Below are 21,553 nucleotides of genomic sequence, written 5' to 3'. Positions count from 1 at the left end.
GGGGGGGGCAGGTATGTGTGTGTGTGTTAGGTTTTCTGGGTTTTTTTGATGACCCATGAGAACATAGGAGTTGTATTACTAGGTCAAAATAAAGTCCAGCATCTAAGACCATACAACTGAGAAAAAATCCTAGCCTAGAGCAAAGGTACTGTTTTCTTCATCTTGGAGTCTTCCGAGCTGAAGTTGTTTCAGTTGTAATTAACAGTTCATGATTAATACTTTTCCTCTGGATTTTAACTATATTTTCCATTCTCTACACCACTCACTTTATAGATATCTTATATAGGCAGTATTCTTTTGCTGCATTTTTTAAACTTCTTCCCTCTGTCTGTGGTCATGCTTGCAAGGTGAATACATTCTCTGGTTTAATGTGCCAGTTTGTTTCTTATTGACACTTCTGTGTTGCCATATGTCTGTGTCGTAAGTAAACTTACTGAGATTTACATCTAGTACATTAATGGAATTGTTGGTTTAAATATGCACATGAATAAATTTCTAATTTCCATGAAGGATACACATTATGAAGTTATGAAGTTATCTGTTCCCTTCTCAACAATTTTTTAAAGTCAGAGCAAATACCAAGTCTTACAAGTTTTCCAGTATAACTTTCCTTAAAATATGATACTCTTTAGAGAAGCATAGTAACCTGTTTTGGCTTCTAATATACTTGAAAGAAATATTTAGCCATCTTAGTTTCTGAAATAATGGATCCATATAGTTGTATCTTCTTCCAGCCTTTATCGAGCCTCCACTTCACAACGATCTTTAATAAATTAACAGTGAGGTTCAAGTATATGTGTCTTTGCCAAGTACAAAGCACACTAAAGTTCAGGAGGAGCGAGATAAGCATTTGATCATGTCATTAACTGCTTTTAGATAGGTACTATCACTTAAGTATCTTTTTTGGAAGCCCTTGCTGTACTGATGTAGTCTTCTCTATTTTACATAGTACAGGCTGTTGTCTTGTGTCTACTCCTGCTTTAAGACTTAGGGCACCACAAGGAAATGGCAAGTTTGTGGGCAGAAGAAGCCTAGCTAATATACAGTTGGTTTCTATTACCTGTCAGAATTTCTACAAACCACTGTGTCCTTGTTTATCAGAGGGGAAGAGCACATTGTGATGGATGAAACATAATATCCTGCGCTGTAGTAAAGATTTGGTGCTTGTTTTCTTTGAAGGAATATCATTACCAATGTTATATATGTGAATGATCGATGGCTTCCCATATTTTTACCTTTATTTAAAATATATGGTAATTTTGGATTAGTTTTGTGACATGAGTAGGAGTTCAGTTTGTTTGGTAAATTGAAAATCATCTGTCTGCTTCTGATGATCTGTCATTGACAAATTTAGGATTTACCATGATGCTAAAGTGCATTTTAATACCAAACTTGGCAAAGTTGTGTCTTTAATTACTGTATATTATTCCAAAGAAACCTGACCCTTAAAAGCAATGTTACAGGAATCCATCAGAGTTGAATTTTATTTTGCATAGTTCACCTTCCAACACTAAATTAATATTTATAATGAACAGCAAAAATACTGTGGACGCATTTAATGTATGAGTGTCCTGCTTTTAGAAGTGAACTTTACAGCTCATTAGTGCTCAGCTCTGAGTTACTACATCAGTATTTTAATAATTTGCTGATCTTGCATTTTGTGTTGCTGCCACTGAATTCCCAAACGAATGTATTGGCAAACTGATTTATTAGGAAGGTTTAAAAAAATAAAAAAAACCCAACTATCACTTTCAGAAGCAGAAGCTATCTAATGTCTTCCAGTCTTACAATATGCCATATATTTTATATACCTGCACGTTTGTTCTAATGTAATTAAGTGGCTGCTGACAACTGGATATCTAATTGAAATGTGTCACATGCAAATTTTGAAAGACTGAAGAAGCTGCAGCAGGGTGAGATTGTGCCAGTGGCAGATAAGTACCAAGCATTTAACAATGCTTAGTTTTTTTAGGTCTGCATGATTGTCATTTGCCCAGCTTCAGCTTTCTTATGCTGCTAGATTGTTAATGACTTTCTTATTTTTGGAATTCTAATTAAGACTGTACTTGGCTTTCAGTTGCAGTAGTCTCCAGAATGGATATACTTTTTGTTTGTTATTAGTCAGAAAGAGGAGCAAAGAGAAGGGAGAACTTTCAGAGTAAGAGTCTCCTTTTTTTCTCTTCTTTGTTCAGCTTTTCTTACCAGTTCATGCTTTTGAAATACTACTGGAGTGCTGGTTTCTGCAGAAAACCTTCCCTTCCTGATCCTCATCTTGCTGTGAGGGAAAACTCACCCTAACATCTCTGTTAGTTGAGCAAGTTCAAGTAATACACATTTGTGATGGCCAGTGGCTCCCTTCTTCTTAAGACTTTGTCTCTTCCCTCTTTCAAAGGAGAGTGCGGCGGGCGGAGGAAGCAAGCAGCCGATTCAATGTGAATGATAGAGCAAGCTTCAACTTTATTAAAAGAAATCACGCCTTATATAAGCACTCTACAATAATCATGCATACTACTCACAAATCTATTGGACACATGTAAAAGGCTACATTATAATATTTCAGCCCCTTGTGGTATCTCAGGCATGTTACAACATCTTCCTTCTTCTGGCCTGCTTCTTTCCCAGGGCTGTTTTACAATCACCCCCAAGGCCATAATGTGGCACAACTTCTCTCTTTGTTATCACAACAGTCCTTGTTAGCATCACTGTACCCTGGGTTTTTTCCTTTGTTTACCTCAGGTGGCTGCAATCAGCTTCTGCAGGGAGCTATGGCCTTCTCTCTGCAAGCCATTCTCCAACAGGAGAGCAGATGAACAATTGTGCATTTGTCTTTCCCTGCCCAAATCCAAGGTTTATGAAGTCCCTCCTTCATGTGGGAGTCCTGAATTCCCACTTGCATCCAGGTATTGAAGCCATGTTTCGTGGGGCTTTCACTGTGGGTTCTAGTTATAGAGTTCTTGTCAATCTTGAAACCTCTTTCTGTGTGCATAAAAATCTCTACATGGTTTTACTATTGAGGCATTTTTATTACTAATAGTGATTCTTGACTTAAAATATTAATAAGTCCATGGAGAGCTGCCAAAGAGAAGCTAAAATGTATGCTTGTATTTATAGATTTATTCATGGAGATAAGGAGATATGTGTAGGCAAGGTTTCTGCAGGAGTGCCAAAGCTATTGACTCTAGCTTATTTAACAGAATGTAATAATTTGTGTATTTGTATTTGATGTATGGAGATATCTATATAAATATATATTTGTATTTTTCACAGTCTAAAGCATGAAAAGACTGTTTATAAATTTTAAAACAATTTTAGGTGGCAGTTGACCCATCTTCCCCTTCTGCTGGTCTGTTTTTTGTCAACTTACATGACTGAATGGATGCATAATATCCATATATAAACCAGCAGGCATGTCTACATAAATTTAAACCTTCAAGCCAAAGTTACCATGGGATCTGCCTCTACCCCCATCTGCTGTTCCCACCAGGGAAATGAGTGTCCACAATATATTGCAGTACACATCAGTATCATGAATCTCAGAGGTTAGGATTAGACGCTTGCATGACAGGGTTTTTCAGGTACATTAAATATTGGACAGTAAAGGTTGTATTTTATAACTGTTAGGAAAAAATGCTGTCTGGTTTCCATTTTCTATTTTTTTAGTGTAGTGTTCTGGAGGAAAAGCTCTCATTGGTATTGTCATTAAGGGTTATATGTTCCTTCTTTTTATTTCTGAAGATAATATCCTCAGCTTATAAGAAATCTCTTTGTTTGACAGAGTATCATTCTGTTTGAGTGAACTCAAGGCTCCTGTCAACTGGAAGAGTTAACAGGCTGCTCTTTACTTTGCATACTTGTAAGAATGGCATGAAAATCAAAGAGCAGAAAATATTTCTCAAATTCTTCAGAAACAGTATGTGAATGTTTTTGAAAATAAATGGAATTCAAAACATTTGTTGCAAGCTTATCTAAAAATGTTTTTAAATATTTCAGATTTTTCAAAACTGTTCATTTTTTAGTGGAAGTATTTTGCATCTCAAGGAAGACAGACAAGAAATGTTCTGTATCTCAGTGAAGTCAGTTCCTGTTTCATCCATCCATGCTGCTTGCAACCACCAGACATATTATGTATATGTTCGCTAGTAGAATAGAACAGACACTAGTTTTGTAATCTTTTAAATTCTTTGTAGAATCTTTTCTAGTACTACTTATTGTTTAGGGGTATTTCAGCTCTGTAATGATAAATGAAGAGGCATGAACTGTTCATGTAACCACCACTGACTGATCTCGCTGTCCTTTCCTTTTGCCTCCATACTTCTCTTCTGGGTGACTGCCAGGGAAGGATCTCTATCTTCTTTTTAAATGGTCCATACATCTGGTGCTCTTGGTAAGTAATAGGTGGAAGAAATCCTCGCAGGAAGTGCTGGCACAGATAATGGTGAGGGGATGAGTTTGAGGTGAAGCCATTAATTTTAGGAGAGCATCCTTGGATTTTGGAGGAGATTCTCTCTAGGATCACTGACAGAGAAATCCAATTTTGGGCTAGCTATTAAGACATGGTTTGTGGAAGTTTGGGGGGTTTTTATTCTTCCCCAATAGTATCAAGGATAATTAGGCAATTTCTGTGTATTTATGTAATTGCTTAATTATTTTTTAAAAAATCTCATCAAAGATGTAGAGTTCTCCCTCCTAAGGAAGAAAACAAATAGAGAAATTAAACCACGAACAAAGCAGTAAGGCAGCAGACTTTGCAGAGCACTTAGGGCAGCATTTTGACTGGGATCTTGGTTGTCTGCCTGTTCCAATTCTGGTTTGTAACCGTGCAGCTGTAGTGTTTCATTAAATGTAAAAATTTATGTTAATCTCCTGGGATTACTTTGAAAGGGAAAAGGATGAGGAAGCAATAACTTTGAGGTACTTGGCTTGCAGGGCTAGCAAGCTGGTTGCCATGTAACTAGTGAACTCCTGGAGTTTAGGAGCTGCTTTGGCAGCAGAAGTCAAAAGCTTGTTGCATCAGAGCTGGCCAGCCTGAAGCTCTGCTGGTTTTACGATTGGATTTTCTCATTTACTGGCATCAGTAATTGTAGATTTAATTAATACAGAAGATTTAGGTAGTATGTTCACACAGAATGCAAAATTCTGGATATTTGGATGCTTCTAGTGCTCAGTTGTAAGTAGTATAAAGCACTAGAGCTGTAAGTAACTCTAACTAAAAACTTTTAAGGCAATATTTAAAGTTAGTTTGTTCTGAAACCTGCAATGCTTGTGCCAAAGCTTTGATTCTGCAGTGACCTAAGTCCCAATCCCTTCACAAGTTCAATGACTGAGATTGATGTTTAGAAACTCTTGTGACCAAGAAGCAATCTAAAATTACAGGTTGCATGTACTAGAGAGCAGGGTGTAACATATAGCAATGAACATGATGGTACAAATCTTTCTACAGATGCTACCTTGTTAATTTAGAAAGTTTAGGTTTATCTGTATATGGATTCTTAATTCAGGTTCTTGCAGCCTCTAGGAGCTCCATGACCCTTAGTGAGCATAGTCTATGATAATATTTTAGGATTTATTTCTGTATTTGAAAATTTGTTCCAGTGAAGATATAAACTTGTTGATGTGTTCTGCCTGGACTCGAAGGATGTTTCTAGATATTAGCTAGCAAATTGGGACTTTTTTTTTTTTTAATAATCAAGAATATGTACTGTAGTTTTGTTTTTATACAATGGAAAAACATAATAGGTGTAACAAATTTTATGTGACAACATTTGGACAAACACCAAGAATGCATAAACAGTCTAAAAGGTTGTTTGGTTGTTTGTTTTTTTTTTCCAGAAACTGTATATCTGGGCACAGAGTAAAATGAAAATTGTTTGTAACATTGATGTGCTTGTAAATAGCAAATGCCATGATGTGTATTAAAATAATACCTCTGGCAGACTTATAAGTATACAGAAAAACATTTAGAAAATAATTTTTGAAATATAAATCCTAAACTAATGGCAGATCTTAACTTTTACTACATAGTCTAGAATTTTGCTAGCCTTAGTAATGTATCTTTCCATAAATATTGAAGGAAAATTAAAGTAGTAATTTTTAGAATATGTCTGTGTGTAAGCCTTATAATACTATTATACAAGCATGTGATTATAGCCTTCACCTTTATACAATACAAGTTACAGTAAGTATGATATAACTTTAACATTTGTATTATTATCACCTATAACAGCCAGGAAGTACATACACGGGAAGCATACTTTGTCATATATGTTTCCAGCTCCCATTCCTAATTATATTCAGAGCATTTTGAAAGCCTGCAGGTTTATATACATAGTACTTCCATATCAGCTATAGTTTGCCACTAGTATAGAAGTGATTTAAGAGGTAGATCCTTAAATGCTTCATGTGGCCTTTCTGCAGTGCAAAACTTTTGGCTGCTGGTATTTTTAAAATAAGTTTTAGGACTTTGCTCAGTATATCAGCCTACAAATGAACAGGAGAATTTGTTCCCATAAGTAAAGTGTGAAGAACGTTGCTGCAGACCATACCATGTAGTTCTAGTGCAGGTTTGATTACAGGGAAGTGTCTTTATTCCATGTGGTCCCTCTGAATTCATAGTTGCTAACCAGGACTGGAGCATCTGAGAGACAGCAAACCCCCTGGCATATTTGCTTTGCATTTCCTATTCCATTTCTAGTGGGAAAATGAATTCAGTATGTAAATTTCATGTTATAAAACTGAATCTGAATGAGTTAGTCTTGTGAAAGCCCAGATTTGGGATTAATTTGTGATTATTGTTGTTTTGGGTGCTAGATTTGTGCAGCAAAGGTTTTTTTGCTTGGTACAGATCATTCTGCAGAGATAAGGATGCTCTCTCTTTTCTCCTTCCTCTTCCTCCTTCCTGTGTTTTGGTTGATGATGAGACCTGTTTTTTTGGTGATGTGTTTTGGGGTTTTTTTGTCTGTCTTGATCAGCTAATAAAACTTGAGTTTTCAAATGGATCTGTGGGAAAATACCATTAGCACTATACATCTCCTCAGTGTGAGACAAGATTAACCTGCAGGCAGACATCAAATGCCAAGTTTCATTGATTGTGCTGTGCAAAAGTCTTATATATTAGTAATGTAGAAATTGAAAAAAGGCATTTGGAGAGGGTCAAGCTCTTCATCTCATAATTCACGAACCATTTGTCAGAATAATTGCTTTGATTATTTGATAATTGGATTTTCAAGGCTCTGCTCAATTATCCAGTGAATTTGCATGGTATCAAAATATTCATGTTGTTTTATCAGTAAAATAGTTTTAGGTGGATAACAGCTATTTATGAGAGAGGAATGCCTGTGAGAAGAACTATTCCTGGACAAAGGTGCTCGCTGACTTTCAGCCATTTCTTAGCTGCTTCTGAGTGTCTGTAGGCTTGGGGATCACTTTAGGCTGCAACTCTTGTGTCTGCTTTCTTCCTGCTTAGTGAAAGATAGAGGAAAGTACTGGAGGTTTTGCTATTTCTTTCTTTTAATGATTGCCTTGTTTGGGAGGGCTTTATGACTTGTTCCCCATTAATCATTAGCTGTTATCGACAGTCTTGCTGTCTTCTAAGGGTTTTGTGAAGAACAACTTGTTCTCACTGGATTGGTCAGGGATATGCTGCTAGATTGAGTAGACTTTTCAGGTAGAATCCTCTGGTTTCAATTGATTTAGGATATGATAACCCAGCTCTAACACTAGTTGTTGTGAAAATACCCAGGTTAATTTTGAACATATAGCATAGATAGTAGCAAAAACTGTCTGGTTCCAACTGTGCTGCATCCTTACACATTTAGATGGTATTACTGACACAACTGCAGATGTGAAGCTGTTATGATAAACTTTTACTGCTTTATCTGGAGAATTATGCCAAGCTTCCAACCTGGGGGAGAATGAACAGGGAAATACGAGTTGCAGATTTTTCTAGTACAGTAAGAATATTTAGCTGTTTATTTTGGCATTGCTATATTAACCAAATGAGTGACTTATTATCTAAATGGGATTGAGATACAGGTGACTGTTGACTGATGGAGGCCCCATTGAGATAAGACTGATGTAGTCTGCAAGAAAGAAGACCTCCTGAAAAAAACAGTTTTCCCCCTCTGTAATTGACAACGGTTGTTAACATGCTTTAATATACATTTATGGGTTATAAATGTAGGCCCTATTTATGTTCCCTGTAGAGAGATCAGTGCCTTCATGTGGCGTTTCAGAGCATCAGAGGTGAGTCTCCTGCCCTGAATTCCCCAATGGAGGATCCTACACAGCTGCCAGGGAGCAGCAGGATCGGAGCTCTTCCACAAAGGAAGACAAGCCGGGAGCTGAGGGTGACTGCAGCACAGGTCACAGCAGGAACCTTAGTGGCCAGGGCACAGTCCAACAGTACCTGAGCAGGGCTGGGACGGTCATAGTAACCACGCTGGTTGACACTCAGGGATCAGCTGGCAAATCAGGTCAGAGTCCATCAGAGAGGCCAATTACTAGTCTACAACTGCAGTGTTCTGTTGTAAATATCCCCCTTTTTAATATAAGTTAAATCAGTTAAATGGTAAATTTGCTTTAAAAAACCCCACCAAAATGAACATGATGTTTAGCATTGTTACAATCTACAAAAGACACTTTTTATCTAGGGGTCTTTTATAAATATTACTTCATCATGTTCCTGCTAATGAGCTTTCAGACTCGATATGGAGAAAATAATATTGTGTTTCTTAATTAAAAATGGGTTGGCTTTGGAAGAAATGAAGAAAACAAATTTTTCAGACCTGTAGCTGATATTATAGTTTCTAAATGAGTTTCTAAAAGCCTTCGGTTTTGTATTCACAATGACATCTTCCTGTAAGGCACTCAGGATATTTTCTTGACTGCTGTAATGTAAATACATTAAAAAAAAAAAAATCTGGAAGGGTCTTTTGCCATCTGTCTCTGCAACTCAGAACATACAGAAGGCTTCATCTTACAAGAGAGAATTGTCTATCTCACTACAGAGCCCAAAGCAAGAAAGCCCAAGCAGTAAATTTTATTACACATCCCTGCATGACAAAAATCAATAAAATACAATCTCTTGTGGTTTAATATGAAAATAAACATAAAGAAGCAGTGGCTCTCAGGAAAAATATTGAGCTGCAGGTATAAAATTGAAAATGTCAAGAGGAGAAGACTGAAAGTGGAGGTTGTTGTCCAGTTTACTGTAGAGCGTATTTCAGAACCAAAACCAGGGATAATAGTGCAGAGGGCCAGCTGTCTGGCCACATCTGAAAAACAAAATTCGTTATGGTGCTGTTGGTGATGTGAGTGTGAATGAGAGGAAAAAGCTTACTTTACACGGGTGCCAAACTTCGGCAGCCAGTGTTAAAACATGCCGTTAATTCATGGTTATCTATAAATGGTTATCGTGCTGTGAATGATAAAAAGAATCCACGCTACAGTTCTGTTTAGCCAGTTTCTTCTATATTGAATCTATTATTTTCTGTCATACTTCATTGTAGGTACTACTGGGTATTAATGCTACTTTAATGATTTGTGTTGTGCAGTGCTGTTGGCAGTGTGGGCACTCTGAGGCTGAGTATACACATAGAATACTGAGTATTCTATGAAATACTTTGAATTTCTTTCAAACTGCATCTGAACACTGCATGTCCTAATCTTGTTATGTCTTTTTTGAAAAAAAAATACATTAAAGCTTTAGCAGTATTTTAAATTACTCATTGTACATTCAATTCTAACTCCAATTTTGTTTTTATTTTTAAATCAGTGAGTAAATAAGAATACCTTTACTTTTAAGTTCAGTTCAATTTTTGAATAGTACTGGTATTGTTAAAGTAATTGCAAACTACTGTATTGCAGGGGTTTGTTTACACACATAGAGTAGCATAATTTCCATTCTGATTGTCCTGAAGGCTCTTATGTGCTATAACTCATTGTAAGGATGCTGTAGGAAAAAAAAAATAAAAAAATCCTGTGGTCTTTTAGCTTTCCCCCGCTTTCCTGGGTTACTAAAACTTGTATAGGCGGAGCAGCATCACTTGTACACAGACTCAGTGCTTGCCTTCTAGAAAGCATCTAGCAGACAGTAATTGTGAAATCACTGACATGTAATCTAAACCCAAATACTTTCAATAGTTAAACACATCCCTTTTTTCTCCTCTGTCCTGAAAACTGATGTTGACTTCAATACCATGGCATTTTAAGCGAGTGTGTCATTGAATTTTGCATGTATGTGTGGTATATACATGGGTCTTGCTTTCTAAGCATTTATCTTCAAGTGCTTGATCAAGAAATTTTATTGTATTTGGAAACAAATACCTATTCTTACCCACCACTGTGACTCTAGGATCTCAAGAGCAGTACTAAGTAGGGTATTGCTTGTGAAACTGTTAGTAGCAGTGATCTTTCTGGTCTTTATAGTTCTTTTTCTGTCCTTCAGATTCAAAATCCTTTACCAAGCAAGCTCCTGAAAACGCATCTTTTATTGCATTTACCTAGTTATCTGTCATTTTAAGCTTTACCTAGTGACAACAGTGATAGTGGGAGTGAAATTCCAAATTTATATGAGGCTTACAGCTAATTTTTAACTGTGTGGTAAAGCAGCTAGTTCTATAATGACTGTAAGTGAAAATTTATGTATAACCTATGTGAGTATCTATCACTCTTACTGTTGAAGGAGGGACTAAGTAGTTCCTTCCTATTTGTGTACTTTCACTGCGTTTTCTCAGGTTTTCTCATTTTAAATGGTCCAGAAGGCTAGTTAACTTCTTGTAATCAGTCCAGTTTGTTCTGAGTGTTGCTGCTTTATCTCGATAACAAATCAGACTTAGAGGCATACTGTGTCTTTGTTTGCAGGTGTATTTCTCTGTGACAGCTGTTCTTTAAGACCCCGAGATCTGCCATTAATTTTGAGTAGTCAGAAAGGCATCCATCTAGTCAGCAGTAGAAATTATTGCTGCTATTTGATGAGTTTTCATTATTAGCATTTCTCAAAGACAAGGATGACTGAAATTTATGGCATCAGTTGGCCACATGAGACTGGGATGTTTCATAAATGCTGCCAGATGTCACTGAAATGAGCTTGTATGCAACAAGCAAATCTTTTTGGGAAGAGCTGTTAAAACTGCTGTGGTGAATTCTCATCTCTGAACCTATTTTTTGCTTAAGTCAAATGGTATTGTGACTTCTTGGTGTGTTGTTGAAGTGGCCTGATGGCCAACATGGCATTGGCGGGAATATAGTGCAGAGTGGGTCAAAGATGGTGTCTGCTGTGTGGCCCATCTTGTGCTATTGCGAAGACACTTCCTTAACCTTGCTAGAAATCCCAGTGGGAAGATAATGAATCAAATCCCAAATCATTTTTGGAAGGAAAATAAACCCACAGGAGCACAGAAAATTCTTTTTTTATCTTCTTTTTAGGAAGTGGGGTTTGAGCCGTGTGTTGATGAAGATTAATTAATGTGTTGAGCTTTGAAGACATAACCTTGCAAACCCAGCAGTTGTTGCCATTTCATTAAAGAAATAACCAAGCACCATGACCTGACCCACATGAAAAAAATTAATGTTTAGTTTGCAAAATCATGAGCTAAAAGTGTAGAGAGTATGTCTTAAACTTGTCCATAGACTCTCTAGGTCAGCATGTACCGTTATCTTAGTCCATGGTCTACCACACGATACTGATGTTTTTTCCCCCAGAGACTTCCATCTTGGGGCAAAGAATAGATGAACAAGAGAGCAAAATAGAGGTTGCAAGGACATGGTACGTTACAAATTTTCATGCTTGTTTTCCATCTGTGAATCGTATTTAATTATTTTTTATTTATTTTTGACTGGCTTACATGTGAGATAATGATATCATTTGGTTGGTCTATGCTGTTTCTGCACCACTTTATTCTGCCCTTCTACAGCCTGCATAGAGAACTTAATATATGTTTTTTGCCGTTTGAGCAAGTTTTTGTCACTCTTTCCTTAGTTGGTAATCCTGAGCTATACAGGTAGTGGTTTATATTTAGAGAGATAGCCCTGCTATATTAGTTTCCGGTTTTCATGAGATTAAAATTCTAAAGCTGCATAATTTTACAGAACTGTGAAAGGTTTGCATAAACTTTGATACATCCTATTGCTCATTTTTATAGTTATTCTGTATTTAAACGCTATCGTACTGCTTATAATGAACAAAACATTGAAGTAATTTGTCAAATATTATATTGACCATCGTTTATGACTCTCTTTTGGTATGTTATTATTCCAGCTAGTCTTGAAATTGCTTTTAAGGAAAAGAAAAACACCTCTGTAATGCAAGTTAACTTCTTTGGCTGCAGTTAATTTGATTTTTCTCAATAGCAGGTGGCAGACTAAATGGAGTTCAAATAATGTGATAAACAGAGGCCTCCACATCTCACCATAGCTCCAAAAATGCATATTGAGTCTAGGTCAGCCTGCTTGTTTAAAGGAGAGACTTGGATATGAGAACGCTCAAACCTTTTTGATAATTACAGATGATTGATAGGCAACTGGGAATGATTCAAAGGCAGTGAAGGACAGTTAGTGAAATGCAAAATGGTATCCGATCCTACGTGGTAATTTTGCATTGTCAAAGGGAGCTTCACAGGAGGTGAATTTCTTTTTTATGTTCTTAGCCCTCTTCAGTGACAGATGAGGTTGAAATGGTCTTTGGAGAAACAGTTATGCCTGTTTGAGGAAGGTAACTGGCAAGTATGCCAGGAAGGAGGTCTTAAAAGTTCAAAGAGAGTTACCCAGAATTAGAGCAGAGCTGTGAGAACTTATGCATCCACAGAAGACATTTATGTGTTGGTGAATCCAGAGAAGATGATCTGTGGGGGTTAGTTGCAGCATCCAGACTTTGAGGGGACTTGCAAAAGAATTGTATATATTTATGGGAGGAGATGTAATTGCTTGTGCTTCTTGGCATGTCGTAGTGCCAGTATTGCAGGGGAATGATGTAGAGGAGGTACTTATTTATATATGGGTGATGCTCCACAGAGATAAGTAGGAAAAAGTCAATGAATTGTAGCCAGTCTGAGTACAGTGGGGAAGCAGCAGAACTGCTTACCTGGCAGGTCAACCCTAGTGGGGTCTCCAATACACTCTGGTCTCAATGGGGTGTGTTCTGGAGGGAAATACAGAAGACCTGGCTCACTGGGCTGCCTGCACTGGGGGACAGGCAAAAAGCAACGTGCAAACCAGGAGTTGCTCCTGCCAGATAGAAGTGCAAAGGTTAAACCCATTCTGTGGGCAGGTAAACCTCTGGCACAGAGCAAAAAGGATGGAAAGCAGGAAGAAAAAAATATTCTCATGTACATGGGGCAGAACAGCTTCCTCTCTGAGAAAAGGCTGTGATGTAAAAGGATGGGAAACCAAGTTGTGGCATAAATTGTATTCGGGAGGTACCAGAAAAATAAAAGCAACCCACAAAACTCCAGTACATCACTCTGCAATATGGTCTCTCTTGTATTTGTCAGAAGGGAGGTATTTGCTGACCGATTTATGTGGGATTTTTCAGAGTAGACTCCCTCAAGGAAGGAGGGAGGGAGATACTAGTTCCTTTGTGAATGTTTGAGTGAGATCCAGGTGCTGCAGCCTGTAGCAGCAAGTAGAGATAACAGCAGAAAGCTGGAAGCCTGCAGCACTCATTGGAGGAGCTGAGAGACAGCAGGGGTGAGCCTAGAGCAGCTCCTCAGGTCTCAGAAGCACTGCAAAGACCTGGGGAGCACAGGGGCTGGAGCAGAGTCTGCTCCCCTCAAATCTAGAGAAAGGCTGACTGTGTTAGGCTGGTATCAGGGATCTTTGGCAGGGACTGCTCTGCAGGGACCCTGTGTGTAGGAGGAAGGTTGAGTACAACCTTTTTCCAGGTCTCCTGGTCACTTGAGTTTTCTTTGGTTTAGGGGGTCAATTACCCCTGTTTGTTTTTTATAATAAATTGTGGCTTTGTTGCTGTTTAAAAGCTGTTCAGTCTTCTCCAAGGAGTTCACTACATTACAAGGTTGACATGGGTCCACCTCAGAGCTTTGGCTGATCATTAGTTCCTTGGATATCCTGCCTCTGAGAACATCAAATCCCTCTCCCCTTCTGGCAGATAGTAGGGAGAATGGTCTGGGAACAGGAAGTTTAATAAGCAAAGGGACAGTGGAGTAAGAAAAAGAATTAGGTAGGTCATGGACAGGGGACAAAAGCATAGCAATAAAATAAGAGACAAGCTAGCAAGCTGGAAAGTGGAGGAGAACATGTTGGAAGATAGAGAAAAGTTGTAAAGAAAATATTAGAAATGGAAGAGGAAAAGTAGATGACAAACTGAATATCCAGAAAATAATCCTTTGGGTATTCCCTCTCCTCAGTTAGCTGATAATGGAAAACACTGTCTTTAATCTTCCTGTCCTCCGAGGAAATTGCTTACCTATAGCATACATATGAGGGAAGCACTGTGGGGTTTATGTGATGGAGGACTACATTACCCTTTTTTTTTTTTTTTCAAAGGAGAATAAGTTTAGAGTTTTATTTGCTCATATTTTGGAAAAAAATCATTTGGACTTTAAATAGTTTGAGCTGTATCACCTAAAAATGTAACTTAAGTGGTTTTTAAGTTATTCTGTTGGTTTCTTCTTCAGTTGATGTTCAAATGATTTATCTTTGATCTTTGATTTTTATTTTTTTTTCTGAATTTATAAAGTAGCCTTTAATCTGTTCGTTGTGTTTTTTTCCCTTTGCCTAAGGCTCTCTTATGAAATTGTGTAGAACAGGTGGTTTATTTCAGACAAAATACTAGTAAAAATATAGAAGCTAAGCTTTTTTTTAAAACCTTTTTGTCAAATCCCTAAATATTTAGTGCAAGTTCCTAGTTAAGAATACACCTTTTGTCCAATTTTTAGCATCTGGGAGTCTTAGTACATCTTGAGAAGCTGAGGCTTAAGTTGCTTTGTTTAAACTTCAAAAACTAGAAGTAGGACAATTTTTTTTTTTTTCTTTCATTACTCACTGCAAAATCAAGTCAGGTGCAGCCACACTGGCTGCAAAACCGTGCCACATTCTTCTCTTTGATTTTCTCATCTGTGACAGAGATTTCTGGTACAAAGGATCAAAAGTCAGACATGCCCTTTGAAAAATGAGAAAATTCAGAGTTGTAAAAGTAACATGAGAGTTAAAGACGACTGACTTTTTAATTTAATAGTTAGCATTTCATTAATTTTCTTTTTCCCCCTTTTTCCCTCCATTTAAATATATCAAAACATTGAAGTACAAAGAGAATTTGGGATGAAAGATTAAAGATGACTCAGCCTCCATCAATGTCTGTCCTGTTTTTCTTCTTTAAAAAAATCTTTTACCATATTGTAGGCACTAAAACATAGTTTTTACTCACTAGCAGTACTGAGATGTTTCAGTCCTGTAGATTTTTGCTTGATGTCAAGTGATGGCACTTTTTTTAATGTTTAGGGAGCATAACACGTTGAACAATTTCACACTTCAGAAGTGACAAGCCTACATGACTGTATTATGTGGTATTTTACTTTGGTCCACTATATATTGAAATATCATCTGCAAAGTACTGTACAAGACTTTTTATTAACATATTATGTTCCACTGTACCATAAAATCCCTGAACAGAATTAAATCCAGCAGTTCCCTAGCAAACTTCAGTTAATGCCAGTGAAGTCTCCAACTGAATATACTAGAAATTAAAGGACACTCTTCAAATGCTGATGGTTTTGTTTTCTAAAGGTTCTGAAATGAGATGCACCTCATCCCAGGCAGAGCCTTTGGTGATATTGGAGCCTTCATTTGCACTCTCTTGGCTTCCAAAAGGCCATTACCCAAATTTGCATCTCTTCCTGGGGCTCAGTAGTTGAAGGCTATGAAGACACATGGTTTCACTTTAAAAGAGTATGCTTCCATATATATGTTGTTAGGTATATACTGTTCCCAGAAGTAGATGAATCTTAAGGTCAAACAGTGGTATATAAGATAAAGCAGGTGACTAAAAAAAGCCACGCTTACTGTTCTGACATCTACTCTTACCAGCATTAAACACCTGCCAATAGATCCTTGCTAAAACCAATCTCCTGACTGAAATGTGAGAGAAGTATAGGAATCCATTAAGCTGTTCAAAATTTACTAGAATACTACTTGCTTGGTATGAAGCTCCTTCCCCTTGAGAACTGTCTAAACTTGATCATACTAATCTATACAAATACTATATCATGGTAGGTAAGTATTGTTCCTTACAGATAAGGTTTCTGAGTCACAGTCAAATAACATGCCCCCCAATAATACAAGACCCAGAAATAAAACACAGTCTTTATTTATTATAAAGAAATTAGGGAGTAAATTGCAAATGACTGTTTGCCTCTCCCTAAGACTGCTACTGCCTAGCAACGATTGCCAGATAGGATAAACATCATTAACTGTAAAAAGTTTAATATCTAAAAGACATTAGGAGTGCTGATACTCAGTCTTGAGGTGTCTATATACTATTTTAAAATATTAACTGGCTTTGCATTTTGGGTCTAAGATAGTCCCAGCGTTGCCCATGGTATGCGTGTGCATGCGTGTGCACACTTGTCTGCACATAATGGAATTTGTATTGCAGTGATGCTATAATTATGTATAGTAGGGAAATGCTTCTGCAGCCAAAGTAAAAATTAGGAATCTTGCACGCTACATGCAGAAGCTTCTCAGGAAATAATTTGAGCTCACTCTTCCTGTCAGACTGGGGAATATGCCTCTTAATTTCCCCTGACAGAAAACATATCACCTCATCAGCAGCCCTAAAAAATGACAAAACATCCCCGCCGAAAAAGACTGACTGCCAAACACTTTGCTGCTGCAGCAGGGGGGACAGGGAGAGGAGGGGTGTGCTTCAGAAATTTCAGGAAAATACAATAATTTACCTTGCTGTCTGAGAGTCCCACTGTTACACCTTGTATTGCCACAACACATTAATCTCATAGTTAAGGTGTGACCCTTGAAGAATTAATTTGAGGCAGAGGGTACGCAGACATTTAATTCTAAAAGAATATTTTATACTCCTGAATCTGGACAGTGCGAAATTCTCTTACAGTGTTTTGAGCCAAGGCAAACATCTCAATGTAAAATCTACACCTGCAGATCTCTTACATATTTAAGTGACAGAACAAATGCAGCTCAGCCACATACTGTGCTGTGTGCATTAACCTGTAGCGGTGGTAATCTCATCTGAAGTGATGGTGCAGTTTTTTAAAGGCATTGTAGTGCTACTAGTAACAAAATTTTAACTTACTGAAATACTTGCCGGTGCAATTTGGCTTAAATTGAGTAAGGTATTTTATATCAACCTCAAAATTCTCTTGAATCCTTGCATTTCTGAATTGCTCATAATTACATTCAGAGTCTGTATGTCAAATGAGATACATCAGGACAGAGGATCTCTATAGATAATTATTGTAATATCTATCACTACTTCACTATATTTATATTGCTGGGCTGGTGTTCTTTATTTATAAACCAAAATCACAATGAGATGAAAACATTTTATCATGGCTCTGCATATTTCTGGAATTCTTGCACCAACATATTTTTCCCCATGCTAAAGGAGTAACTTCATAAGTCAGAGTGACAGAGATCAGTGGTGTATACGTATAAGCACACTACCTCTGCTAAATATATTAATACTGTATTTTTATATAAATATACTACAACGGACCAGCTTCTTGTTACAGTGAAATTAAGCAGGACTATGTAATTCATGTTGCTGCACAAATGGTTCTTGTTCTCATGTTGCAAAGATAATTTTCAAGGTGCAAACTGGGTGGAAACTGGTGCTGTCATGTCTGCATTAAGTGTTTGGACAGCCAGAAACTCAAGCCTGGAGAGTTTTGAATGTCATCTCTTTTTTTTTTTTTTAATTGTATTCATTTTGATGGGGATTAGGCTCTCTTCATGTAGTGAAGTAGGGCACATTGGAGTAATACAGGGTTTCCAAGAGTTGCTGAAGTGATGATGAAATCTATAGCTGGAGGTTTTTCTGTCATATAGTTGGGTGGTCATCTGTCATGTGAAAGAAAGGTCTCCATTTTTTATTTGAGATGGACATCTGGCAATCATTTGGCTAAAAGAGGAGCCAGAGGATCCTTGGGAAAGAGTGGGACACAGAAATGTTCCAGCAGGCCTGAGGCTGTGCACCTTCTGCATCAATCCTCATAGAGATTGTGACTGCAGTAGATGAACAGTCCTTTGTAATGTAACCTCTGCAGGATGCAGAATCCTTCCAAGTTATGTATGTGTATGTATAAGTATATTCTATACATAGATATGTGTATTAAAAACATAAGTAATGTATATATGTGTGCCAAGCGTAGTTCAGCACATTGGAGTTTTGATCTGGGTGGAGGTTTTTATTATTATACGTAGTTCTCTAAGTCCAAAGTATTCATACCCAGGTCTTGACCAGCAATAAAATTATGATTTTCATTTTGGTTCGTGTTGTGACTTTGAACATTTCAAAGCCAGGTTTACTGGCTGAAGCCTTTCTCTTGTGTATGAAATTCATGACTGTAATAATGGACTTTCACTGGCTTGGTTTCAAAGCTTTGTGCATTGTACTGATTAGGGAGTTAAGAAAGGTTAAAACTATGTCAGTATCTACTTCGATTTGAATGAGTTTAGCAAAACTTACCTGGCTTTAGAAAATGCAACCATTTTTCTTCTTAGATGCATCCAGAGAGCTAACAGATTCCCTAATCTTGCCTGCCCCAATGTTTTGTAGAATCAGTCCCCAAATCCTTGTTAAAATCAAACTTTATTTAGATAAATAAATCATTCCTGACTTTATCTGTAATAACTTGCTTTGACTCTACAGAGTATGTCTGAAGATGTTGTAGCAGTACGTGTTTTATTTGTGCAAATTGTTTTTTAACAGACACTATCTTAAAATTCTATAATGAATGTGTTTAGTAGCCAATAAGTATAAAAACAATCTCCATAGGGCCAGGAGAGGATTATGGTGGTAGTTGTTTTACCTTGCTTGTTTCTGGCAGTGACACGATGCAGCACTATTTAATAAAATATAATTTCTGCAGGGGTGGAATTTTGAAGTTCTTGAAAATATTAGCACTTATAATCCTGAATAGGTTAAGGAGTGAGTAATGCAGTGAAAATAAGTCCCAGGGATGTAATTATAGGATACTGTTTGGTTGTGTACTGCTTGTCCTGCCAATATGAAGAAGCAGGCACACCGAGAAGTGTTGGTTGGAGAAATTTGAGGGATATAATTGGGACATGCTGGCAAGACTGATGCAGAGCAGCATTCTCTTCCATCTCCTCTGGTGCCCCACATCACTTTATATTGCTCATTTGAAGATGTCTAGGCATTTCTTTTAAATTATCCAAGTTGGAGTTGAACCAGAGAATGGGAATAAATTATTTGTATTGCAGAATTCCTCTGTATTTTAAAGATGCTTACATTCAGTGTTAATAATGAAGCTCCTCATTTAATTCGGTATATTTCTGCTCCTCATAACCAGCTATAAATTCTCGACAGTCCTGTATGTGTTGGTATACTAGAAAATGATGCATCTTGTTTATTATTTCAATATCATCAAATGGCCAGGGGAATTAACGTAGGAGGTATATGTGCCTGCAAAACAACTCCACCAATACCAATGTGAGTGAGGTTGTATATTTCTGTCTCATACAGTGAAATCTAGGAAGAAATTCTTTTTGATGTGCCTTCAAGTGCAGACACAAACTATGTGGAGAGGACTTGCTGTCTTGTGCATCACTCCCAGCAGCAGTGGCTTAACAGACCAAGTTCGTTGGTACTTGTTAGCAACTCTTGAGTCTTTTGTGTTTTCCAGATACAGCTGCTGGAATTGGTTCAAGCATTATATTAGGTGCTGTATAAGAAAGGAGGACAGTTCCCTTGCTCTCTCCCTTACCAGTGTAGCTTGCTACGGTTCTTACTGGAAAAGAAATGAGAAGATATCTTTGAACACCTCTGTGGGAGAACTCCTAAAAGGACAGATATGAATAGTTGTTTTTAAGAGTTGTGCTGCTGCCTTGTTTTCATTTTCAGTGTGATAAATAGGATTTTGCTTGCTTGTGGGTTCTCTTCAGAAATTAAAGCTATCAGCTTCCAACGTGGACACACATCTGAATGTGATTGACTTACAGTTGAGTTACAGCTTAAGAAGTCCCACTTCCCATCATCTTAGCTGCCATCACAGCGTACATCCATACATACTGTGAAAGAGGAAGTTGTAGTTCAAGGCACAACAAAAGGTCCCTCAGGTCCGGTTCAGGTGGCAGCTGGAATCCAGCAATGTCACCTTCCACAGCATAACTTCAATGATAGTGCTTAGATCCAATCATCTTCTGTTTACAATACAATATAAGAAAGGGCGAACAAACTACATGACAGTACAGCTGGAGACCATGATTTTTAAGAGACCGAATGCAATCTTTTAAGATGCATGGAATTCCTGAAGAGATCTTTCTTTCTTCTTACCTGATGTGATAGCACTAACTCAGTTTGCAAGTTTGTAATCTTTGTGGGCAAACAGTGGCAGTCTAATTCCTAAATTTGCTTTCTGGTGCTAATTTATAACAAAATGTGTTATCTTAGCAGTACGACAGACCAAGTCATAATAATGTCAGTAGAAATGTGCAATGTAATATTTGCTAATAGCATATACTGTAGCCCATAAATATTTGGTATTTTCTTCTTCTGAGTTTCTTCGCAGTTTAAAGAGAATTTTCTCATTTGAGCTTGTCACTTTTGATGCTGATTCATCCTTTAATGTCTTCCAGCTTGCCACTTTGGAATTCCCTCCGAAGAAGCTCTTTGGGAACAAGGATGAACGAGTGATTGCAGAACGACGGAGTCACTTAGAGGTAATGCCAACTTTTTAACAGACTTCTGCAGTGTATTTAGGTGGAGTACTCTCTGCTTGACCAACAGAAAACATTCCCATTTGGTCAGTTAAATAGCCTGTTTGTAAGTACGAAGTTACTTGCTGCCTCATTTAACACAGGAGATGGCAGCAGTAGGTTGCAAAGTAACGAAATATGCCTTTAAAAAAAATTAATCCTAGGATTAATCCTAGGAAAAATAACATCTCTTTAGAGATATTCATAGGAGGTACATTTATTTAAGGGGGAAAGGTTGTGAGTGAGGTAAGTGTTCACTGTAGACAGATGGTCTCTGTGCAAGGCAAGATTAAAAAAAATATTGCTACTTTAAATGCAATTTGTTAGCTGAAGATTTACTATTTTATCATAGTTACTATATCCATATATCTCATGACAGGACGAAAGCGATATTTAAGCATTTTTGAGCTTTATTTTGTAACCCAGCTTTCTGAGTGTATTTTTTTCTTTCAATTAATTTTACAAATTAATTTTTTTGTGGAAAAGGTTACTGAGTTTATGAAGGTTTGGGTTTTTTTGCTTGTTCTGTGGTCCCACATGGATGGCATAATTTTGACTCCTACCACACATTAGGTATTTATATTTCTATGTTAATGCATGTGTTATTGCAGGCCAGGAGCAAGAGGGGGGG

At 37.4% G+C, this 21,553-nt stretch overlaps 1 protein-coding gene across 3 annotated transcripts in view; it reads left to right on the top strand.

The window, feature by feature from the left end:
* KIF16B (kinesin family member 16B) overlaps positions 1–21,553 on the top strand; it is a 142,570-nt gene that overhangs the window by 104,375 nt on the left and 16,642 nt on the right. For all 3 annotated transcript variants that reach the window (XM_026845688.1, XM_026845687.1, XM_026845690.1), the window contains one exon: positions 20,803–20,886. In XM_026845688.1, the coding sequence (XP_026701489.1) occupies positions 20,803–20,886 (84 nt within the window). The remainder of the gene's footprint in view (positions 1–20,802; positions 20,887–21,553) is intronic.

The sequence above is a fragment of the Athene cunicularia genome (genome assembly GCF_003259725.1).
Source record: "Athene cunicularia isolate RWA chromosome 3 unlocalized genomic scaffold, athCun1 chr3_part1, whole genome shotgun sequence".
Lineage (NCBI taxonomy): Eukaryota > Metazoa > Chordata > Aves > Strigiformes > Strigidae > Athene > Athene cunicularia.
Note: the sequence above shows the minus strand (reverse complement) of the source record. Positions and strands in the feature narration are given on the sequence as shown.